The sequence below is a fragment of the Staurois parvus genome, unplaced genomic scaffold (genome assembly GCF_062004578.1).
Source record: "Staurois parvus isolate SC_StPar_1 unplaced genomic scaffold, SC_StPar_1.0 ptg001054l, whole genome shotgun sequence".
NCBI classification, from domain to species: domain Eukaryota; kingdom Metazoa; phylum Chordata; class Amphibia; order Anura; family Ranidae; genus Staurois; species Staurois parvus.
Window position 1 is genome coordinate 626,467 of NW_028318850.1, and position 25,232 is coordinate 651,698.

Here is a 25,232-nt window from a genome sequence, read left to right on the forward strand (position 1 = left end):
TGTGGCAAGACTTGGAAATTGTTGTTCATAGATTCTCTCCATCCAATCTGACAGAGCTTGAGCAATTCTGCAAAGAAGAATGGGCAGAAATGTCCCTCTCTAGATGTGCAAAGCTGGTAGAGACATCACCAAAAAAACTTATTATTATACAGGACTTATATAGCGCCGACAATTTGCTCAGCGCTTTACAATATAAAGGGAGACAGTACAGCAACAATACAGTTCAATACAAGAGGGATTAGAGGGCCCTGATCCTGGGAGCTTACAATCTAGGAGGGAGGAGATAGTGGTACAAGAGGTAATTAGCTGTGGGGGATGGAGTGGTTGGGGGAGTAAGGGATTCCAGTAGTTAGCCGGGGTCAGGGTAGGCTTCCCTAAAGAGATGAGTTTTCAGAGTGCGCCTAAAAGTGAGCAGGGAAGGCGATAGCCTGATAGCATGAGGTAGGGAGTTCCAGAGGATGGGTGAAGCCCGTGAGAAATCCTAGAGACGAGCATGGGAGGAGGAGACAAGGGAGCTAGAGAGTAGGAGGTCTTGCGAGGAGCGGAGAGTACAGTTTGGGTGGTATTTAGAGACAAGGTCGGTGATGTAGTGGCAGTGTTATGAACGGCTTTGTACGTCAGTGTTTTGAATTTTATCCGCTGGGCAATTGGAAGCCAGTGGAGGGATTGGCAGAGAGGGGTGGCAGATACAGAGCGGTTAGTAAGGTGAATGAGTCTGGCAGCAGCATTCATGATGGACTGGAGTGGGGATAGCCTGCAATGAGGTAGGCCAGTGAGGAGGGAGTTACAATAGTCAAGGCGTGATATAATAAGGGAGTGGATGAGTTGCTTAGTGGTTTCCGAGGTTAGGAACGGTCGTATCTTGGAGATGTTGCGGAGGTGAAGTCTACATGAGTTTGTCAGTGATTGAACCTGGGGCTGAAAGGACAAATTGGAGTCTAGGATTACACCTAGTACCCTGGTGTGAGGGGTGGGATTGATGATACTGTTGTTGATCTTGATGGAGAAGTCAGGGGGGGGCCGTGGGCTGGGGGGAATACTAGAAGCTCAGTTTTGGAAAGGTTGAGTTTGAGGAAGTGGAGTGACATCCAGTCCGATATGTCACTTAGTAGGCTGGTGATGGGATTGGAGACTGAGGGGGTGAGGTGAGGGGTAGAGAGATAGATTTGTGTGTCGTTGGCATAGAGATGGTAGTTGAAGCCGTGTGAGTTTATCAATTGGCCAAGGGAGGAGGTGTAGATGGAGAAGAGGAGGGGTCCGAGGACAGAGCCTTGAGGGGCCCCGAAAGAGAGAGGGAGTGAAGCGGAGGTGGCAGCGTTATAGGTAACACTGAAGGAGTGCTGAGATAGATAGTAGGAGAACCAGGAGAGAGCGGAGTCTCTGAGGCCAAAAGAGTGCAGTTTTTTTTGAGGAGTAGGGGGTTGTCAACCGTGTCACAAAGCCGCAGAGAGTCAAGTATTAGGTGTATAGTATAGTGGCTATTGGTTTTGGCGGTTAGTAGGTCATTGGTGAGTTTGAGTAGGGCAGTTTCGGTGGAGTGTAGGGGGCAGAAGCTGGACTGTAAAGGGTTGAGAAGGTTGTTGCCAGTGAGATGGGAGCTTAGGCGATTGTAGACTAAGCGTTCTAGGAGTTTAGAGGTAAATGGCAGTAGGGAGATGGGTCTTAGGTTGTTCATGTCAGAGGGGTCCAGGGAGGGTTTCCTAAGTATGAGAGTGATGTGCACGTGCTTTAGAGGGGAGGGGAAGGTACTGGTGGAGAGGAAAAGATTGAAGATGTGAGTGAGGGAGCATAGGATGGGGGGACATAGGAAGAGGAGGGGGACCGCAGGAGTTGTGAGGGGACAGGGTCCAGGGGGCAGGTGGTGAGGCGGGCGTCGGAGAAAATCTTAGTGACCTCAGGTGGTGGTGGTGGTAGTGAGGTCAAGGGAGCAAAGTGTTAAGGGGGTTATTGTGTGAGGAGTGCTAAGTTGGATGGGTGACTTGCAGCTGGAATTGCAGCAAAAGGGGGTCCTACAAAGTATTGACTCCGGGGGGTCGAATACAAATGCCGCTACACTTTTCACAGTTTTATTGGTCACAGATGCTGAAAGCCATTTCTCATTTTCCTCCTACTTCACAATTATGTGCCACTTTGTGTTGGTCTATCACATCAAATCCCAATAAATAGATTTACGTCTTTGGTTGTAATAGGACAAAATGTGGAAAATTTCAACGGGTATGAATACTTTTTCAAGGCACTGTATATTGTGCATTAAAATTCATTAAAGTGTATTTATTCCAAAGAATTTGCATTAAAAAAAACTGTTGTGCAAATATCATGTGACATAATATTTGCAAAACCCACCCATTTTATTCACTAGGGCCTCTGCTAAAAAAATATACAGTGGGTATAGAAAAGAATCACCCCCTTTAACTTCTTCAGCCCCAGCCACTGCATTAGTATGTTTGCAGGGTGGCACGGCTGCGCAAAACCACGTTTTAAAACGTGATTTTGCAAAACAGGTAGGGGGCGCGCACGCCCTACCTGTCCCGCGGGTGTCAGCAGTGGGTCTCCGGCCGTTTCCCCAGGATTAGCGATGATCGCTGACAGAGAGCAGGGCTGCATTGTTTATACACAGCCCTGCTATCTGTCAGTTGCCTGTCAGCTCCTGACAAGCTGAAGAGGGAGAGAAGAGTTTCTCTCTCTCGATCAGCCTGTCCCCATCCAGCACACACCCCCGCCCCCTAGTAAAACACTCCCCTCACACAGTTAACCCTAAAAATGTTAACCCCTTCCTCCCCAGTGCCATTAGTACAGTGTCAGTGGGTTTTTTTTTTTACTGATCACTGTATTGGTGTCACTGGGGATGTCAGTGACCCCAAGTCAGTTCCCCCCCAGTGTCAAAATGTCCGCCGCAGTCGCTGATCGCCGCCATAAGTCGCTGATCGCCACCATATGTCGCTAATCACCGCCATTAATAGTATAAAAAAAATTAAAAATCCCAGTATCTTTCCCGCCATTTGTAAACACTATAACTTTCATGTAAACCAATTAATTTACACGTATTGGGATTTTTTTTAGCAGAGACATGTCGCAGAATGCATTTTGGATGAAATTTGTGACAAAATTTGATTTTTTAATTTTTTTTACTGGACGTTTTATAGCAAAAAGTCCAAAATATTGTTTTTTTTTCTCAAAATTGTCAGGCTTTTTTTTTTATAGCACAAAAAATTAAAAACGCACAGGAGATCAAATACAACCGAAAGAAAGCTCAATTTGTGGGAAAAAAAGGATGTAAATTTAATTTGGGGGCAGTGTTGCATGACTGCGCAATTGTCAGTTAAAGTAACGCAGCGGCGTAACACAAACCTCTTCTGTAACCGCTTCCTGACCACCCTACAGCAGAAATACTGCTACAGGGCGGCATGGGTACGCAAAATCACATATATATATATATATATACGTGATTCACGCTCCCGTGGTTTTCACACCCCTCCCAGATAGCGTCAGATTGCCCGTCAGTACACCAGTCATCACATTTAACCCCTTGATTGCGAGGAGCACGCTCATGTACAATAAACCTCCATTGCTAGTATAGTGTCTGAACGGGTCAATATCTTTGATCAGGTCAGCACTATACCAGCGTTCACATTAGTATAGCGTCCCCAAAAACGCAGCGTTAGCGGGATCAGCCCCGGCACCTGCCAACACCTGCGTTTAGCCCCTAAGCTTACCCCCCCTTCTCCCCCAGCAAGTGCAATGTCAGTAGGTCACTGTCACTTGATCCATTGCACACAAAACCGCAGTGTTGGCAGAATCAGGCCTGATCTCTGTTCGCACTTGTCGGTAAATTTTGATGACTCTCATATGCAGTAGAGTGCCAGTACTAGTGCCGCTCTACCTTTTGGTGAACTGACGAATACCAGCGGTCTAGTACATCCTGGTCTTTCACATACCTCCTTGATTTTTGGAGCTGTTTTTCACGGAATATCTGTATGCGTTGATTGTGGATCAAAGCAGTTTATATGCACAACAATTTATTGCCGCCAACCCAAATTCAAACCTTGCCAGACCATTCGCATGGAAACTCATTACGGTTTTCAAATTTACATTTTTTTTGGGCCTAACCCTCAACATGGGCATTACTAAAAGAAATGAATTGCGGTTGTATTGGTCCGCAAACCCGATTCATCATATACCGTGTTCTCTGCTGCCATGGCCAGGCAAAGATATGAGAGTATAATGTGTTTTATGCATTTCAGCGACAATACACTCTGTCATCCTCGGGGTAACCCTGAATTTGACCGGCTCCACAAAATTCAGCCCCTCGCAAATCACCTTAACCTAAAATTTGCAGATGGCTATACTCCCCAGCAAAACATCTGCGTTGAGGAGTCCCTTATTCTTTTTTCTGGCCGCCTTGCATTCAAACAATTTCTCCCCTGCAAGCGTGCCAGATATGGGGTCAAGATGTAGAAGACCTGTGAGAGGACAACAGGCTATACGTATAAGTTTTGGATTTACGAGGGAAAAGATAGTCATGTGGAGCCCCCCCGGATGCCCAGACTACATGGGGAGCAGTGGCAAGATAGTTTGGGACTTGGTGTCATCATTTCTCCATATGGGGTACCACTTATACATGGACAATCTTTATTCAAGCGTGCCACTATTTAGACATTTATTCAATCTTGGAACTGGCGCTTGTGGCAAAGTGTGACCTAATGTGTGCCCACCATGAGAAGTGGGTGGATGCAGGAGGTATATTCTAATGGTGGGCATACCACACACTTTTTCTGGCAGAGATTTCTTCTCATTTTTTCATTCAGTCCACAGGCTGCATACAAAAAAAAAAAAAAGAACATAGCATATATAACCAACAAGGACCAGCGATGTACTGGTACATCACTGGATTTGAATGGTTATACCAAGATGATGCCTACAGCTGCAGGCATCATCCTGGTATCGTTTTTTTCAGCCGGTGATCGGCTTTCATGTAAAAGCAATCTTAGTGGATAATTAGCTGCAAGATTGCTTTTACAAGCAGTGGGATATGATGTCCCCCCCTCGCCTGCTGCCTTCCACGGCCTTCTCGGGCAGTCCCGTGCCATCAGGGGAACCAAAGAATGCAGCCGGTGTTTCTTCCAGCTGACCATAGAGCTGATTGGAGACCGGAATGGTGCCAATCATCTCTATAGTCTAAGAATTCGGAAGCTACAAGCATTTCATCACTTCAGTTTTGCAGGATACAAACAGCGCCATTTGTAAATTGGGAAAGCATCTGATCACACCGATTTTGGTTTGATTAGATAATGTAAGGGCAGAAGAGATATCTAGAGTCTGATAGACCCCAGATTTCTCAAAAAAGAATATATGACAATGCCCATTGAAGTTATAGGGGTTATTTGCATTCCCTGTTATAGCATTAAAAGTGATAAAAAAAAAAAAATGAAAAGGTACAATGTAAAAATAATTTAAAAAAATCAAAATAACTAAAAAAAAAAATAAAAAAAAAAATTGCCCCTCCCATGCGTGCACATTTGTGTGCACAAGCCTTGACCCTGTGCTGTTATGTAAACAGCAGTTGCACCATGCATGTGAGGTATTGCCGTGAAGGTCAGATCAAAGGCAGTAATTCTAACACTAGACCTCCTCTGTAAATCTAAAATGGTGGCTTTTAAAGCGCTGCCTATGGATATTAAAAATGTTTGCAGTTTGTCGCCATTGAACGGGACATGCACAGTTTTAAAGCATGTCATGTTTCGTATCTATTTACTCGGCATACCATTATCTTTTATATTTTACCAAACAATTGGCCAATATATTGTGTTTTTGTGCATTAAAAGTAAAAACAGTGTATTTTTTTTTTTTAAATTGCTTTTGAAAAATCGCTTCGCGAGTACTATGTGCCATAAAAAATTGTAGTATCCACCATTTTATTTACTAGGGTGTCTGCTTTAAAAAAAATATATAATGTTTGGGGGTTTAAATTAATTTTCTAGCAAAAAATACTGATTTTTTTCATGTGAACAAAAAGGCTGGGTCTTCACGTGGTTAGAAGAGTGAATGATGTGTGGCATAAACTTCTAATGCTGGGCATAAAACGCCCCCACCCCCCAAAATGGCCCCTTTTTGGAAAGTAGTCACCCCAAACTATTTGTTGAGAGGAATGTTGAAACAATAGAAGAATTTATTTTTTTACCACAAGTTTTTGGAAAATGACAAAAATATATATATTTTTTTTTACACAAAATTGTCACTTAAATGATTTACTGCTCACACATGCCATGGTTATATGTGGAATTACTCCCCAAAATACATTTTGCTACTTCTCCCGAGTATGGGGATACCATATGTGAGAGACTTTGTGGCAGTCTAGCCAAGTACAGGACCCCAAAATCCAATATTTGATTTTTGTTTTACCAAAAACATATAGCAGAATATATTTTGGGCTAAATTTATGACGTAATTTGAGTTTTTTTGGATATTTTTTTATGACAGAAATGAGAAAATATTGTTTTTTTTTCAAAATTTTTGGTCTGTGGTATTGGGATACCACATGTAAGAGACTTTTTGGCAGTCTAGCCAAGTACAGGACCCCAAAATCCAATAAGCACCTTCAGGCTTTTAAAGGGCTTTATTTATTCATTACACTTCCAGACTACCTATCACAGTTTCGGAGGCCCTGAAATGCCAGGATAGCACCTAACCCCGCCAAATTACCCCTTTTTGGAAAGTAGACGCCCCAAGGAATTTGATAAAAAAGCACGGTAAGTATTTTGCTGATCTCATTTGTTGCCACAAGTTTTTGGAAAATGAAGAAAAAAAACAAAAACATATTTTTTCTATTTTTTTTATATTTCAAAACCTTGTGAGAAAAAATGAGATCTGCAAAATACTCACCATGCCTCTTTTTAAATTCCTTGGGGTGTCTACTTTCCAGAAAGGGGTCATTTGGAGGGGTTTGGGGCTATACTGGCATGTCAGGGCCTTCGAAACTCTGATAAGTAGTGAGGAAGTGTAATGAGGAATACTTTCAGGCTTTCAAAGTGGTCATTGGATTTCAGGCTCCTGTATGTGGCTAGTCTCCCAAAATGTCTCACACATGTGGTATCCCCATACTCAGTAGAAGTAGCAGAATGTATTTTGGGGTGTAATTCCACATAAACCCATGGCTTGTGCGAGAAATAAATCATTTAAATGACAACTTCGTGTAAAAAAAAAAAAAAAAAGTTTTTGTCATTTTCCAGAAACTTGTGGAAAAAAATCAATCTTCCATGTACTCAATATGCCTCTCAGCAGATAGCTTAGGGTGTCTAATTTCCGAAAAGGGGTCATTTGGGGGTGTTTGTACTATCCTGGTTTTTTAGCACCTCAAGAAATGTGATGGGCAGTCAGAAAGTAAAAGCTGTGTAAATTCCATTATCTATACCATAGTTTGTAGACACTATAACTTTCACAAAAAGCAATCAATATACACTTATTGGGATTTTTTTTAACCAAAAACATGTAGCAGAATACATTTTGGCCTAAATTTATGATGAAATTTTAGTTTTTTTAGATATTTTTTATGACCAAAATGAGAAAATATTGTTTTTTTCAAAAAAACATTTTTTTCTTCAAAACTTTCTGGTTATAGCGCCAAAAATAAAAAGTGCACAGGTGATCAAATACCACCAAAAGAATGCTCTATTTGTGTTAAAAAAAAAAGACATAAATTTCATTTATGTACCATATTGCATGACCGCGCAATTGTCTGTTAAACTAGCGCAGCGCTGCATAGCAAAAAAATGTTGTAAATTGCAGTATCTATTCCATAGTTTGTAGACGCTATAACTTCCACACAAAGCAATCAATATACACTTATTGGGATTTTTTTTACCAAAAACATGGAGCAGAATACATTTTGGCCTAAATTTATAACTAACTTTGAGTTTACTATATATTTTTTATAGCTGAAAGTAAAAAATATCGTTTTTCTTCAAAATATTTGGTCTTTTTTTGTTTATAGCGTGTTTTATAGCAAAAAGTCAAAAATATTGTTTTTTTTTCTCAAAATTGTCAGCCTTTTTTTTTATAGCGCAAAAAATTACAAAACGCACAGGAGATCAAATACCACCGAAAGAAAGCTCTATTTGTGTGAAAAAAAAGGACGTAAATTTTGTTTAGGTGCAGCATTGCATGACCGCACAATTATCAGTTGAATTAGTGCAGCGCCGAGTAGCAAAAAGAGGCCTGGTCATTAAAGGGGGTAAATCCTCAGGAGCTCAAGTGGTTAAAGTAATCACATTTTGTTGCTCTGCAGCCTGAAATGAAGACAGTTTTTGTTTTATCCAGCTATATTTACTCAGTGCAACTTTTAACATCCAAATGAAAGATATAACACCAAGTTGTCAGAAAAAAAATTAAATACATCAATAACAGAATCACTGAGTTGGATAAAGGATCCCCCCTTGTGTCAGTATTTTGTTGAACCACCTTTCGCTTTAATTCCAGCCTTTAGTCTGTTGGGATATGTCTCTACTAACTTTGCACATCTAAACTTTGCAATATTTGCCAGCTCTTCTTTGCAGAACTGCTCAAATTCAGTTACATTTGATGGTGACCTTTTGTGGACTACAGTCTTCAAGTCATTCTACAGACTTTCTATGGGGTTGAAGTCTGGGCTCTGACTAGGCCATGCAAAGACATTCACCTTTTTCTCCTCCAACCACTGCGTGGTCATTGTTGCTGTGTGCTTTGGGATTTTCCTCCAGAATGTGGAGGTACTTTGCCCCATCCATTTTTCCTTCTAGCCTGACAAATGCTCCAGTCCCTGCTGTAGAGAGACCCCCCATAACAGGATATTTCCTCTGTAGTAGCAATTTTGGAAAACCAGGGAACTCTGGACACAGACTTGAGGAAAACAAGTTATTCATTAAAACAGCGCTGAGTGACCCAGCCAGGCTCATGCCTGCAAAGCCGAGTGAGTTGTATCCACTTCTTACAAGCGTATATACCAATATACCCTCTTTCACTTTCTATACTTTCAAAAGACTTTCTATACTCTGCAGAATATAACCTTGAATAGAAGCTGCAGATAAGGGTACTAGCTATAGACTGGTACACATTAATCACAGGAAATAAGGGAGGGGGAAAGTGAGCTGAAAACCTGCTTTGCAAGCAAATAGTGTTAGAAATGTTACAATTTAAAGGGGAACTCTGCAATATCTGGGTGCTGCCACACCACCTCCATGCTTTACTGTAGGAATGGTGGTATTTGGCTGGTGAGCTGGATTGGATTTCCACCAGACATGTCGTTTAGTGTTGAGACCAAATAATTCCACTATAGTCTCCTCTGACCAGAACACCTTTTTCCATATGGCCTCAGAATCTTCAAGGTGCGTTTTGGCAAAACTCAGTGGTGATTGTGGCCTTTCTTGAGGAGCGGCCTTTTTTCGTGCAACCTTCCCATACAAGCCACATATGTGGAGGATTTCTGATATAGTTGTCCCATGCACACAATGAACACTCTTTGTCATCAATTCGTGACACAGCTTCAGAGTTGCTGTAGACATCTTGCTAGCTTCTCTGACCAGTTTGCTTCTGTCTCATTCATCCAGTTTGGAGTGACGTCTTGATCCAGGGAGGGTCTGTGTTGTACCAAATACCTTCCACTTCCTAAAAATAGACTTCCCTGTGCTTCTAGGCATTGATAAAGCCTTTGGCATTTTTGTATCCATCTCCTGACTTGTGACTGTCCACAACTTTATCCCAGAGATCTTATGACAGTGCCTTACCGCCCATAGTTGATTGTTTCCTTCAGTTGCACTATCAGGGACTGAAATGCTACAGGAAAGCTCTTTTCATGGTGAGCTAATCAAAATGACCACAGCTGATCATAGTTGAAAGTCAAATGGCTTTGTGTGCCATTGAGAAGGTTATTAGCTACACCTGGTTGAGTTTAGAAGTCATTTTTAGGAGAGGGGTGATCCTTTTTCCAACTCAGTGATTCTGTTTTTGAATTTTTTTTTTTTATTTTGTTCTGACATGTTGGTGTTATATCTTTCACTTGGATGTGATAAGTTGCACTGAGAAAATACAGCTGGATAAAACAAAAACTGTCTGTCTTCATTTCAGGCTGCAAAGCACCAAACTGTGATTTAAGGGGGATGATTCTTTTTTAAATACCCACTGTATATAATGTGTTCTAAGTCATTTTCTAGCAAAAGAATACAGATTTTTAGTTGTAAACAAAAATGAGTGTAAGTAGTCACAAGGTTCTCTTTTTCTCAGGTAATTACGAACATTTCTCTGCATAATCTTTATTGATGATCTGTTTTATGTCATTACAGAGACACCTCCAAATTATATTCCTGCAATAATAGCATCAGCTCTAATCTTGGTTATGAGTTTAGGCATACCATTATTTTTGTATTTCTTGAAATGTAAGTACAATTCTTATATTTTTAAAGGTAAATTATAAGGATATCGTGTCAGTTTTATTTTTTCTTTGAAATTTTAGGTCCCATTGATATCAGTCATGTCCACTGCCATGCATTAAACGCATGCACATTAACCTGCGATGTGCCTCACATTAATAAGCGTTGCATTAGGGCAGCTTATTCATTTAAATGAGCTACGCAACGCACCACAACAACCACAAGCCATGCAGGCAGCAGTTTTGGCTGCACACAGCACCATTGTTTGTTGCACATCAGCAAAATGTGTTCATTCCGGATAGTACCGCATTGCGCCAAGACGTGTTAATGTGAATGGGACAGCAAGCTTTTGAACTGTTTTTGTGCTTCACACCTCTGCATTGCAGTAACCCACTCCTTATAAAATGCATGGAAATGCACTATGTAACGGAACCGGAACCCAGACGGCACTGAGTTTTTTACTCCCGATTCCCCTGTCCAAACACCATCCACAGACCACACCCTAGAAATCCCTCAGGAAATAGACAGCACCCAGCTTTTCTTAAAACAGGAAGCCAAAACTTTATTTTTTTTTTCACAAACAACATGTTTTATACACAGGGCGGGAAACCACAACCAGGGACAGGAAACACATCATCAGCCCCATCAGTGGGGAGGGCTACAGTATGGACAGGAAACACATCATCACCCCTCCCCATCCAACCAAAACACAGAACAATGGGATAGCACATGGCAAGGACAAAGGACAGCCATGTGGCCGAGACAAAGGAATAAACCTATGGCAGTACAATACAAGAACACATGCATCCCATAATAGTTTGCCTGCCAGCAAGACACAGAATGGGATGAAGCACATGGCATAGAACAGACAATGGACAGCCACATGGCCGAGAACAAAGACAAAGGACAACACACCAATACACAATATCTTCACATTTACACCCTGTATCCCTTAACAGGCACAGGGTGGGTTAAACATAATGGGGAGAACATGAGCTGACACAGAGGTCCCCCCACCCCCAAAAGTCACTCCCGTCACACACTATCATGCAAGTAGTAATAGAAGTAGCAGACTGATGAGTTCATCCTTCTGTCACTCTACTCTTTCCTCCTATCAGCATGCTTGTTAGTATACAGCACAGCTGACTGGCTCCCATTGCTGCTTTTCCAGTGGTGTATTTTGGTTTTGTAACAATAGTGGTGTGAACCTCCTGTGCTCCCAAGTGTTTCAACTGTATAAAAAAACTCTATAAAAAACACCAGGAGAAGCTGCTAACATTAAATCATATACCAGTGATTATGATAAATACAATAAAAAAAAAATGTAGCGCTACTCCTTTAGGTACATATACACATATATATATATATATATATAATAAATTAATTACATCAAATTATATCAAAAAATTATGTGATAGTGATATCAATTAAAATTAATTGGTGCCCATTACTCATTAGATCTACAAAATTAAATCAGGTAACTTAAAACGTGAAAAAACATTTTCATATATATATATATATATATATATATATATATAATTCTGTGAATATAAAATTTTGTTGTTTTTTTGCTTTTTTTACTACACGAGAGGCACGTGTGATTTTATATTCACAGAATTATATATATATATATATATATATATATATATGAAAATGTTTTTTCACATGTTTTAAGTTACCTGATTTAATTTTGTAGATCTAATGAGTAATGGGCACCAATTAATTTTAATTGATATCACTATCACATAATTTTTTTATATAATTTGATGTAATTAATTTATTATATATATGTGTATATGTACCTAAAGGAGTAGCGCTACTTTTTGTTTTTTTTTTTCTATTGTATTTATTTTGGTTTTGTGCTGCCCTAGGCAAGACTAAAATCGGGCACCCCCATCTAAATTTGTCCTTCAGGACAATTTCACCTCTTCAGGACAGGAGCATGGTGGAGGGCAGTGTGACATGGGGGGCCGCGGGACTGGAGGGGGGGCAACATGATGGGGGGGCCGCAGGACAGGAGGGGGGCAGTGGGACAGGAGGGGAGCAGCATGACGGGGGGGGCATTAGGACAGGAGTAGGCCATCGGGACAGGTGGGGGGGGGGTAGCAGGACAAGAGGGGGGCAGTGTGACAGGGGGAGGGCAGCATGATAGGGGCAGCGTGATGAGTGGGGGCAGTGTGATGGGGGATAGAATGATGTGTGGGGAGGCAGGAGTACAGGTGGAGGGCAGCGTGACGAGGGGGCACAGGGCAAGAAGGAGCAGCGGGATAGGAGGGGGTCAGTGGTATAGGAGGGGGAGCAGTGGGACAGGAGGAGTGCAGTGGGACAGGTGAGGGACAGTGGGACAGAAGGAGTGCAATGGGATAGTTGACAGGCAGTGGGACAGATGGGGGGTAGTGGGACATGTGGGGGACAGTGGAATAGGAAGGGGGAAGCAGAACAGGTGTGAGGCAGGGTGACAGGTGGGGGCAGCGTGACAAGGGGCAGAATGAAGGATGGGGGGCAATGGGATGTGGGGAGGGAAGTGGGACAGTTGGAGAGCAGTGTGTCAGGGGGGAACAGTGAGACAGGAGTGGGGAAGCACCAGTCCTTCAAGCTCATACCTGTCCAGCAGTGGCTCCTCCAGATGGTGTCAGGATCACTCCAGGAGGGGTACCTGTGTCCGAGCTGCAAAAGAGCGGGGGGCTCCTCCACCCTGACCTCGTCCTCTTCTTCCTTCTCCACAGGCCCTCCGCTGGCACCTCCTGCACATCCTGCACAGACAGCGGGTCCAGGCCCTCACGCGCTGCCAGCGCACATCGGGGATCCGTCCATCACTCCACCCTCCTCTGCAGCCGGTCCCTTGGTCCAGGTGACCCTACTTGTGTGTCAGCTTGGCTTGGCTGTACCCCCACCCATGGTGGCCCTGCCGCTGACACACACAGTGTCCCTTCTGTCTAGGGGGGGGGGCGCCCCCCTGTAAAATGCCACCCAAGGCAAACACCTTTTTTGTCTCACGGTAGATACACCCCAGTGCTTCTCCCTCCCCCAATCTGCTGTAAAAAGCTAATTCTGCATCATGTTCCGGTACAGTACACTGCATGCATTTAATGATGTATTCATCTGCATTCCTTTGTATCTTTCTTGTCTGAGTTCAGCTTAGCTGATTTGATAGTATAACAAGCCCAGCCTGTAAAACAATACAGTATTTATCTAACTTCTTATTTGCTAATACTATTGTAAGTCCCCTGAATATAGTCAAATAATTACTTTATGAGGTTATATAATAATTTTGGTAAAAATTATTTTAAATTCTTCTTAACCCCTTGCCTACCGGACACTTTTACCCCCTTCCTGCCGAGGCCAATTTTCAGCTTTCAGCGCTGTCGCACTTTGACAATTGCATGGTCATGCAACACTGCACCCAAACTAACTTATTATTTTTTTGAGACAGATAGAGCTTTCTTTTGGTGGTATTTAATCATCACAGAGGGTTTTATTTTTTACTAAACGAACTAAAAAAGAGTGAAAATTTAGAAAAAAAAAAAGTATTTTCTTAGTTTCTGTTATACAATTTTGTAAATAAGTAATTTTTCTCCTTCAATGATGTGCACTAATGAGGCTGCAGTGATGGGCACTGATAGGCGGCACTGGTGGGCATTGACAGGCATCACTGGTGGGCACTGATCGGTGGCACTGACTGGCACTGATAGGCAGCACTGGCTGGCACTGAAAGGAAGCTCTGATGTGCACTGATATGTGGCATTGATGTGCACTGATGGGCACTGGTATGTGGCATTGCTTGGCACTGATGGGGCTACATTGATGATCAATGCCCTGATGATCAGTGTAGATGTCCGCTCTGAGGAATGACGCTTACCGGCTCTCCTCTCCTCACGAGCTGTCAGTGTGAGGAGACGACTGCCAATAACCAGCATTTCCTATTTACATGTGATCAGCTGTAATTGGACACAGCTGATCACATGACAGAGCCAATGTCATCAGCTCTTTACTGCGATCGGTGATCCGCTGTGTCCCAGAGACACAGTGCACCACTAGTCCCTCAATGCATACCCCCAGGGGCATGCATGTACAGCTAGAGTGGGAGAATGTTATATGATGTCCTCCCAGAATGAGAGAACCGCCACCCATCCGTTATTTCCTTGGCGGGCGGAAGGAAGTTAAAGCAGAGGTCCAGTCAAAATTTAAAAAAAAAAACTGTAGCTGCTGACCTTTACAAGAACCAGACACTTACCTGTCCTTGGATCTCGCAGTGTCCTCACACGGCACCAGCATCTTGAGTGTTGGCACACACTTTTAGTTTTTTTTTGTTCAACCCAGCAGGCTAAACAAACGAAAAGATGAAAATGCTGTACTAACTATCCAATGTACGTACAGTGATCTCCTTCGCTGTGCTATTCTGTTAGGACAGGGGGACTGCGACCCTCCCCCCACCAGAACCAGAAGTGGCTGAGAGTGCTGACCGGATGCTGATCAGCAATCCTTTTTCGGTCATGCCCCTTTGACAGAAGCCAGCCAAACGGTAGGCTTCTGTTGGACCTGCTGCTGTACAAACGGGCCAAGTGTTGGTCGGTTTCTATTGAACCGGCCAATGACACCCGATGTTCAGCCTGTGTGTACGGCCCTTTAGACCAGGGGTCTCCAAAAGTTCTAAACAAAGAGACAGTTTACTTTCCTTCAGCATTTAGGGGGACTGGACATTGGTGTCAGTGGGTGAAATAGTTCCCCATCATTGGTGTTAGTGGGAGGAATAGTGCCCCATCATTGGTGTCAGTGGGAGGAATAGTGCCCCATCATTGGTATCAGTGGTAGTAATAGTGCCCCATCATTGGTGTCAGTGGGAGGAATTTATTATTATTATTATTATACAGGATTTATGGCGCCAACAGTTTGCTCAGCGCTTTACCATATAACGAGAGACAATACAGCAACAATCCAGTTCAATACAGAGGGTTAGGAGGGCCCTGCTCCTTGGAGCTTACAATCTAGGTGGGAGGGGCTAGTGGTACAAAAGGTAGTAACTGTGGGCGATGGACTGGTAGGAAGAGTAGAAGATTCCATTATTAGCTGAGAGCAGGATAGGCTTCCCTGAAGAGTTTTTCAGAGATCACCTAAAAGTGAGCAGAGTAGGCGATAGTCTGATAAATTGGGGTAGAGAGTTCCAGAGGACGGGGGCAACTCTGGAGAAGTCCTAAAGATGAACATGGGAGGAGGAAACAAGGGAGCTAGAGAGCAGGAGGTCATGCGAGGAGTGGAGAGTATGGTTTGGGTGATATTTAGAGACAAGATCGCTGATGTAATTTGGGGCAGAGTTATAAATGGCTTTATATGCTATTGTTAATGTTTGAATTTTATCCGTTGGGCAACGGGAAGCCAGTGGAGGGATTGGCAGAGAGGGTGGAGGACACTGAGTGGAAGCCAGTGGAGGGATTGGCAGAGAGGGGTGGAGGACACTGAGTGGAGGCCAGTGGAGGGATTGGCAGAGAGGGGTGGAGGACACTAAGTGGAGGCCAGTGGAGGGATTGGCAGAGAGGGGTGGAGGACACTGAGTGGAGGCCAGTGGAGGGATTGGCAGAGAGGGGTGGCTGATACAGAACGGTTAGTAAGGTGGATGAGTCTAGCAGCAGCATTCATGATAGACTGAAAAGGGGATAGCCTACGATGAGGTCGGCCAATGAGGAGGGAGATGCAATAGTCAAGGCGAGATATAACAAGGGAGTGAATAAGTTGCTTAGTGGTTTCCGAGGTTAGGAACGGGCATATCTTGGAGATGTTGTGGAGGTGAAGTCTACAAGATTTGGACAGCGATTGGATTTGGGGCTGAAAGGACAGATGGGAGTCTAGGATTACACCTAGTACCCTGGCATGAGGGGAGGAACTGATGGTTGTGTTATTGATCTTGATGAGGGGGAGGGGGCACGGGATGGAGGGAATACTAAAAGCTCAGTTTTGGAAAGATTGAGTTTGAGGAAGTGGAGTGACATCCATGCCGATATGTCGCTTAGTAAGTTAGTAATGTGAGAGGAGAGTGAAGAGGTGAGGTGAGGGGTAGAAAGATAGATTTGTGTCATCAGCATAGAGATGATACTTAAAGCCATGGGAGTTTATCAAGTGACCAAGGGAGGAGGTGTAGATGGAGAAGTGTAGGGGTCCAAGCAAGGAACCTTGAGGGATCCCTACAGAAAGAAGGAGTGAAGAGGAGGAGCCAGAGTTATAGGTAACGCTGAAGGAGCACTGCGATAGGTAGGGGGAGAACCAGGAGAGATTAGAGTCTCGGAGTCCAAGAGGGTGGAGTTTTTTGAGGAGGAAGGGATGGTCAACCATATCAAAAGCCGCAGAGAGGTCAAGTAGTGAGAGTATGGAGTAGTGGCCATTGGTTTTAGCTGTTAGTAGATCATTAGTGAGTTTTAGTAGGGCAGTTTCAGTGGAGTGTAGTGAGCGAAAGCCAGACTGTAAAGGGTCAAGAAGGTTGTTGTCAGTGAGGTAAGAGCTCAAGCGATTGTAGACTAAGCGTTCTAGGAGTTTTGAGGTAATTGGCAGCAGGGAGATGGGTCTTAAATTGTTCAGATTGGTGGGATCCAGGGAGGGCTTTTTAAGTATGGGAGTGATGTGTGCATGCTTTAGAGGGGAGGGGAAGGCACATGTAAGATGGGGAAACAGCTTTCATTGTTTGTGAAGTAAATCAAACGTTTTAGCAGTTTAGCCACAAGATGTCACTGTTTTCTAACACAGCCTCTGACTGCATAGAGATTTCTATATTCAGTAAGGGGTGGGGTTTTCACACGGAGAGAACAGGAAAAAGAAGGGTAGCCATGCTTGAGAGAGAAGATGGCTGAGTGATCTGAGAATCCGTTGCCATCCAGCTGTGAGGACGGCCCTCCGTAATCAGAAATTCACTTGAGTGAAGCTGTTGGTGTTGAAGACGCTAACCCTGTTCAAAGAAAGGAAGATTTGCTGCCAGTAAGCTGATGAGGACAGAGGAACAACATATACTGCTGATGACATTGCATGCCTGTTGAAGAGACGTTTGTTCTGTTCAGAGTCACCAGCGGATGCAAAGCAGACCCGGGTCGGTAAGATAGTGCACGCACCTCATTTCAGTGTTGGCGCCTATAGGACTGAGACAGGCCTATAGTTAGTTAGGGTCTCTGTTTGTGTCAGGTCACAAGTGTTGTTACTGATCATTGGAAGGACTCCACAACTTAAAGTGACATTTCACATTGGAGAGCTGATAAAATCCTATAAACTCAAGCCAGACTGGCATTTTGCTCAGAAGGAATACTCAGGCATGTGCTACAGGACCAGTTATGGGAGGGGGAATACTGTAGATTTGTGTAAGATTCTAAGCTGTTGTGCTGCACCGCAGGCTAGCCTATACCATACACCCATACACTGATTCCTGCTCCTTTAGGGTAATAACGGGTAAGGTGTGGCAGCTTAGTTGTGCCCGCCAGTAGGTAAATTACTACACTTTCTACCTTCTTCCATCATAAGGCGCCATTCTGTGCAGCACAAGGGTCTCAGCCTTTGGGCTGGGTGTATGTAAATTTATTGTATGTTCCCAGCATTTGGGGTTGTGTTTATTTGCCACCTCTAAGTAAAATTCTGTTGTGGCAAAAGCTGGTGTTGGGATTGCTTTCCTCGTTCGTGACTTCACTGTATCCTGGGGAGCCCACCCCGGTACACGGCTTACACACCGTTAGCGAGGGAGAGATTGAAGATGTGAGTGAAGGAGCATAGGATGGATGAAGAAGGTGACCGTAGTAGTTGTGAGGGGACAGGATCCAGGGGGCAGCTAGTGAGACGGGCTTCTGAGAAAACCTTAGTGACCTCTTCAGTAGTAGCAAGGTCAAAAGAGGAAAGTTTTGAGGGAGGTTTAGTATGAGGTATGCTAAGTGGAATGGATGTCTGTGCAGTGGTGATGTCCCTACGAATTGCATCAATCTTGTTTTTGAAATGATTTGCAATCTTGTGAGCAGTGAGCAAGGTGCTGGGTGGAGGTGAAGGTGGAGAAAGTAGAGAGTTAAAAGTAGGGAATAGACGATGAGGACTAGATGACAAGCTATTGATGAGAGTGACAAAGTAGGCTTGTTTTGGCAACATGGAGGGAGGAATTGTATGTTAAGAAAGCAGATTTATATAGGGTGAATGCTTGGTGAGATTTGGTTTTATGCCATATGCACTCCAGCGCACGACTATGTCGTTTAAGATTTCTGGTGTCGTCAGTCTGCCAGGTTGTAATGGTCGGGGCATGATACTTCGTGTTGTTAGAGGAGCAAGTGAGTCTAGTAGCGATGAAAGCAAACTGTTGTAGATAGCAGTGGCCAGGTCAGGGCAGGACAGGGGAGAGATTCTGTCATAGAGTTGGTCAGTTGCAGAGTGGAAAGGAGCAGGGTTCAAGTATTGAAGGTTTCTGCAGGTAATTGTTTACTGCTTGGAGGGATAAGTGTTTGAAGATGAGGACACTGTGAAAGTGATGAGATTGTGAGCAGAGAGAGGAAAGGGGGTGTTTGTGAGGTTGTAGAGAGTGCAAAGATCGAAGAAAACAAAGTCTAATGTATTCCCATCAGAGTGAGTGGAGGGCTGTGTTAAGGCAAAAGATGAGGTTAGGTTGAAGAGTTGGTATGTAGCCGGGTTGTTCAGATTAATGGGGATGTTAAAATCTCAGAGAATGATAGTGGGTATTTCAGAGGAGAGAAAGCAGGGTAGCCAGTTGAAGAAATCATCAAGAAAGCACGACACCGATCCAGGAGGCCGATAGATCACTGCAATCCTCAGAGAAATGGGAGAAAACAGCCAAATGCAGTGAGTCTCGAAAGAAGAGAAGGATAGAGATGGAGTGCTAGGGAGGGCTTAAAGGTGCTCAGTGGGGATAGAAGCAAACCAACCCCACCTCCTTTCCGACCACTGGGTCTGGGTGAGTGGGTCCAGAGGAGGCCTCCATAGGAAAGTACTGCAGGAGAAGAAAAATCTGCTGCTTGAAGCCAGGTTTCTGTAATTGCTAGTAGGTTAAGGGAGCGAGAGACAAAAAGGTCATGGACAGAGGTGAGCTTATAACAGGGCGGGCATTCCAGAGCGCACATGAAAAAGGGAGGGTGGTTTGTGGGAGCATGGGGCCTGATATTAAATTGAGGGGATTGTGGCTATTCCCGGAAGAAAGAGGATGCCTGGTGTGGGGGTGAGATACTGGAGGACCAGGGTTTGGGGAGATATCCCCAGAGGTTAGGAGAAGAAGAAAGGTGAGGAAAGTAACATGGGAGCGGGATGTACATGAGTGTACATGCCTTCCAGTCCTGGTGTTTGGGTCAGCAGGAGAGTAAAGTATCAGCAGGAGGTGATGAGAGCAGTAGTAGTGAGATGGTAGCAGTGAGGATGAGATGTATAAGTTTTGGGGTGGAGCAGAGGGGTAAAGAAGTGAGATTTTGGGAACGCAGGATAGTAATATGAAAATGAGGAGTAGATGTGGCATGTTAAAAAGGTACATGGAGTGGGAATCAGACTTGTAGGAGATGTTTCCCAGGGTGTTTGCTTGCAGTCCATCCAGCATGCAGTAGAGTTCTTTGCTGTTTCTTCCTGCTGCTTGAGTTATCCTGCTTTAGTTAAACTGCTGTGTTCAACTGCAGCTTCCCACTCCAGCAAAAACCGCACTCACGCAGAAAACTGCACTCCATCATTATTCATCAATAGTGCCCCATTATTGGTGTCAGTGGGAGGAATAGTGCCCCATTGTTGGTGTCAGTAAAAGTAATAATGTTTTGTATCAGTAAGAGGAACAGTGCCCCAAGGGCCAAATAAAGGCAAGCAAAGGGCCGCAGTTTAGAGATCACTGCTTTAGACAATAATCTTCTTCTTCCCAAAGTTCTTGTCTGGAAATGACTCCTATGGTGAGAAGTCTCACATTGTATTCAGAACATAAATTTCAACACTTTTGTTCTCACCACATAAAGAGACCCTGTACTGATGCAGATAGAATGAGCTTTGTAATAACGCAGCATACAGATTCCATTCCTCAGCACCATAGCCTACTGTCAACATTTTCCCTCCCGCTTGCACCCAGCAATCTTCATTAAGTGCTATGGAGAGCTTGTACTGCTGTCCTTCCAATTTTTGGAAATACATCTTGTTGCACACTAAAGGGTCTATGTGTGAAACATTCACTGTGCAGGTGTCTTCAGCATTTGAATGGGCAAAAGGAATGCCTGCCGTATTGTTTGTATTATGACTATCTCCTATGATCATCAGCTCCATCTAGTGCCCATAATAGGGTATTTTTCTAAAATATCTCAATTAAAAAAGAATACAGCATTATGGGCACTAGATGGCGCTGACGATCATAGGTGATAATGGTATGACAATCAGCAGGCAGACATTCCTGGTGCCCATGCAAAATAGGTAAGACATCCACACAGCAAACGTTTTATGCATAGACCCCAAAGTTTCTTCAAAATTCTGGGAAATTCGTTTTTGAACATGAATGCTTCACAGCATGATTATTTTCATTCAGTCAACAAATAAAGAGAAGATAGGCAGAGATCTGGGATTACCAAGTCTATGTTGTCTGAGAAGAGGCTCAACTGGCATATAAAAAGGACAAGCATTATACAATATGGTACTCCTGGTCTGCACATTGGCTTTGATGCCCCTTATAGGTGGTCTAATGCCCAAACCGCAGCTGTTTGGTACTTTTGCGGTCCTTGGAACCCAACAGTCCCTCTCCCAGAAACACTTTTCTTTCATGGGGTAATAGCAGTGATCCCTTCTAATATCATGTAACCAGTTTGTCTGCCTATTGCAGCATGTTTTTCATCTTTAACCAAACCTGTAGCATGTCCACAATCTCTCTATCATTTCTTCTAGTATGAAGAATGCCAATACCTTGTAGGCTGACAACCTCTGGTTATGTTGCAATCACTCTTTAGAATCATCTTACTGAATCCTCAATTTCTTCTCTCTCTTGCAGTATCACCGATGATTTCGGACATCACTGGAATGGAGTATTTGGTTCATGATAGGAGCTCCAATCTGTCCTGGATGGTGTCAGGCTTCAAACCAAGAGACATTGAGATAAATGTTTACCTGGAGAGAGGTGATCAGCGGCAAGTAATTGATTCCTGGAAATACCCGCCACCAGAAGACCAGAATTATGACACTGTAGATTATGATGGGAAAGGAGAATTTACTAAGCTTCTTAGGCAGGAAAATAGGATAAAACCTCTCAAACCAAGGAGTTCAATCGTTTCCTATAGTTGTCTTTGTTCTATAAGTATAATCCCAAACAAACAGAATGATAAAGAGGCCGAACTCGTCATTGAAGTAAAACACGCTGCTGTGAAACCTTTGCTTATTATACAGAAGACACTGAACATCAAAGGAGGTAAGTTATATGTATCAGGATGGGAGGTGATAGATCCCTCCAACAGGGACACACACAAAAACATAACCACATTTTGCAGTGGAGTGAAGGAGATTAGAACTCCTGACAAGGTTTTTTTTTTTATTAAATGTCTGTGCCTTCTTGTCCCAGGGACAATCCCCCCCCCTCTCCCCTGCCCCCCATTTCTTTCAAGCATTTTATCCAACACTAAAAAAAATGACTTATTATTATTATACAGGATTTATATAGCGCCAACAGTCTATGCAGCGCTTTACAAAATGAAGGTAGACATTACAGTTACAACACATTTTGGTACAAGAGGAAACAGAGGACCTGACTCGTTAGAGCTTACAATCTAGGAGGAAGGGTTGAGTGATACAAAAGGTAATAGCTGTGGAGGATGGGCTGATGGAGGAAATAAAAGGCACTTTATTAATTAGAAGCAGAATAGGCTTCTTTAAAGAGAAAGGATTCAGGGATCATCTAAAGGTGGATTGACTAGGAGATAGTCAGATTGGGGTAGGGGGTTCCATAGGATGGGAAAAGCTCGAGATAAGTCCTGGAGATGAGCATGGGAGTAGGCAACACGGGAACTACAGAGCAGAAGGTCTTGGGAGGACCGAAGAGAGCGGTTTGGTTGATATTTTGAGACCAGGTTGGTGATGTAGCTGGGGGCAGAGTTGTGGTTGGCTTTGTAAGTTGTTGTTCGTATTTTGAATTTTATTAGTTGGGTGAATGGAAGCCAGTGGAGGGATTGGCAGAGAAGGGTGGAGGACACTGAATGGAGGTCAGTGGAGGGATTGGCAGAGAGGGGTGGAGGACACTGAATGGAGGTCAGTGGAGGGATTGGTAGAGAGGGGTGGAGGACACTGAGTGGAGGCCAGTGGAGGGATTGGCAGAGAGGGGTGGAGGACACTGAATGGAGGTCAGTGGAGGGATTGGCAGAGAGGGGTGGAGGACACTGAATGGAGGTCAGTGGAGGGATTGGCAGAGAGGGGTGGAGGACACTGAACAGTTGGTAAGGTGGATGAGCCTGGCAGCAGTATTCATGATGGACTGGAGGGGGGGGATTTTCCTATGTAAAGTAAGCCAATGAGGGAGTTGCAGTAGTCAAGGCGAGAAATGACCAGGGAGCGAATTAGGAGCTTTGTGGTGTCATTGGTTAAAAAGGGGCGTATTCCGGAGATGTTGCGGAGGTTGAGGCGGCATGATTTGGACACGGATTGGATGTGAGCCTGAAAGGATAGTTCAGAATCCAGGGTTACTCATAGCACCCTGGCATGTGGGACTAGAATTGAGCTTTACATTTTAACAAGCCAATGAATGTTTAACAAATTGTGGGAACTGGGCATACTATAAGCACCTCAGTAAAACATACTCAAAAGAGAGGGTGCCCCCTGCAACTCCTCAATCTCCACTAAGACAGTGCTGCAGGCCCCTTTCACACTGGCGGTCATCGGCATATCAAAGGTATGAGTTGCAATGTGCATATGCACACTGCAAGACAATATCACAAAAAAATCCTTGTTTGTCCTAAAAAAATGATACGTGTTACTTTGTTATATTCGGTAATGGCAAAAGTATTGGCGAATCAATGGGCTGGTAACAGAAATGTAAAACATTTCTTTGGTCCATAGAGGGTGTACAGGTGTGAGAGCTGAACTGGTTAAATACAATGTCTGTTTAGCATTTGTTTGTATTTAAAATGAATATGTAGCATAACCCCATTATGGCACCTTTTTTTTCTCCACAGCAAATCAATGCCCCACTGGGTCTCAACTATGGAATAATGTGCTCAACTCCCACAATGAACTGGGAGCAAAGGCACACAGCAAGTTGGTCAGGGCAGTGTAAGGGGTGGCCACAACCACGTTTTTTTTGAGGGAGCTCAGCATTGTAGATCTTCTCTATGGCTTGGAATATTAATTTTTAAAACTGTAAATGACTTTATTAGGCTTTATTGCTGCCTCATTATAAATGCTCCTGCTCATTGAAAGGCTGACATTCTTGAATTATCATAAGCTAGAGGCAGTACAGTGGCTAAATGGTTAGCACTTCTGCCTGGCAGTACTCGGGTCATTGGTTTGAATCCCAGCCATGACAATACCTGCCTGGAGTTTGCATGTTCTCCCTGTGCCTGTGTGGGTTTCCTCCGGGTACTCCGGTTTCCTCCCACACTCCAAAGACATGCTGGTAGGTTAAATGGATCCTGAATAAAGTGGCCCTAGTATGTGTATGTATGACTGTGAGTTAGGGACCTTAGATTGTACACCCCTTGAGGGTCAGGGACTGATGGGAATGTACAGTATATATGTAAAGCGCTGCATACATTGACGGCGCTATACAAGTACCTGTAACAATAATATATACTGTACATTTCTAAGGTCCCTAACTCAATTTCATACATACACATACTAGGGCCACTTTAGACAGGAGCCAATTAAGCTACCAGCATGTCTTTGAAGTGTGGGAAGAAATTGGAGTACCTGGAGGAAACCCGCACAGGGAGAACATGCAAACTTCAGGCAGGTGGTGCCATTGTTGGGATTCAAACCAATGAACCTAGTACTGCCAGGCAGAAGTGCTAGCCACTGTGCTGCCCCTATATATATGTGTAAAGCCCTGTGAATATTGACGGCGCTATATAAGTACCTGACATAAAATAAAATAAACGCATGTATGCACCCGACATAAGACTGCCTCACATACCTCAGGTGGAGTGGTTTATTGTACATTGTGTCTTCTAAGTTAATTTCTTTCATTTTATAGATCATTTCAGAGCTCACATTATGGCCCCACAATATCTAAAACACGGGGAAGAAGTGACTCTGACTTGTGAGATCACTAAATGTGATCCGGGACCTTTATCTATTACTTGGCTGAAAGGGAAACAAGTTATATATAAAGATGGGAAGATACAAGACACAAGATATAAGCATGAAGAAACCAAAGATGAAGCACACGAGGGTAATGTACTCAAGACATCCAGCAACTTGACATTCACGGCGAAGGTTATGGAGGATCACCGCATGAAGTACGCCTGCAAGGTCTTCTACTCTGAAATAGGAAAAATGTTAAAGCCCAGCCATGAGATATTAATTACAGGTATGGCGTTGGCGTTGGCTCAGAGTACAATTCTAGTTGAGCATCTGTTAATTTGGAAGAACAAGACCTTTATGTAAGAACTTTTCAGTGCCTGCACAGGGGTGGATTTACTAAAGGCAAATAGACTGTGCACTTTGCAAAGTGCAGTTTCTCCAGAGCTTAGTAAATGATGTAAAGCTTCACTTTGCAAAGAATACCCAATCACATGCAAGGAAAATTTAAAAAAAACTGCATTTTTGCTTGCACATGATTGGATGATGGAAGTCAGCAGAGCTTCCGCTCATTTACTAAGCTCTGGAGCGACTGCCCTTATAAAGTGCACAGTCTAATTGCCTTTAGTAAATCAACCCCTACAG

General features: G+C 43.6%; 1 protein-coding gene across 1 annotated transcript in view; it reads left to right on the plus strand.

Annotated features, from left to right (window-relative positions):
* LOC149440761 (poliovirus receptor-like) overlaps nucleotides 1-25,232 on the plus strand; it is a 91,775-nt gene that overhangs the window by 36,449 nt on the left and 30,094 nt on the right. Inside the window, exons 4-5 of the mRNA XM_089658172.1 lie at nucleotides 21,358-21,771; nucleotides 24,541-24,876. Of these exons, the coding sequence (XP_089514298.1) occupies nucleotides 21,358-21,771; nucleotides 24,541-24,876 (750 nt within the window). The remainder of the gene's footprint in view (nucleotides 1-21,357; nucleotides 21,772-24,540; nucleotides 24,877-25,232) is intronic.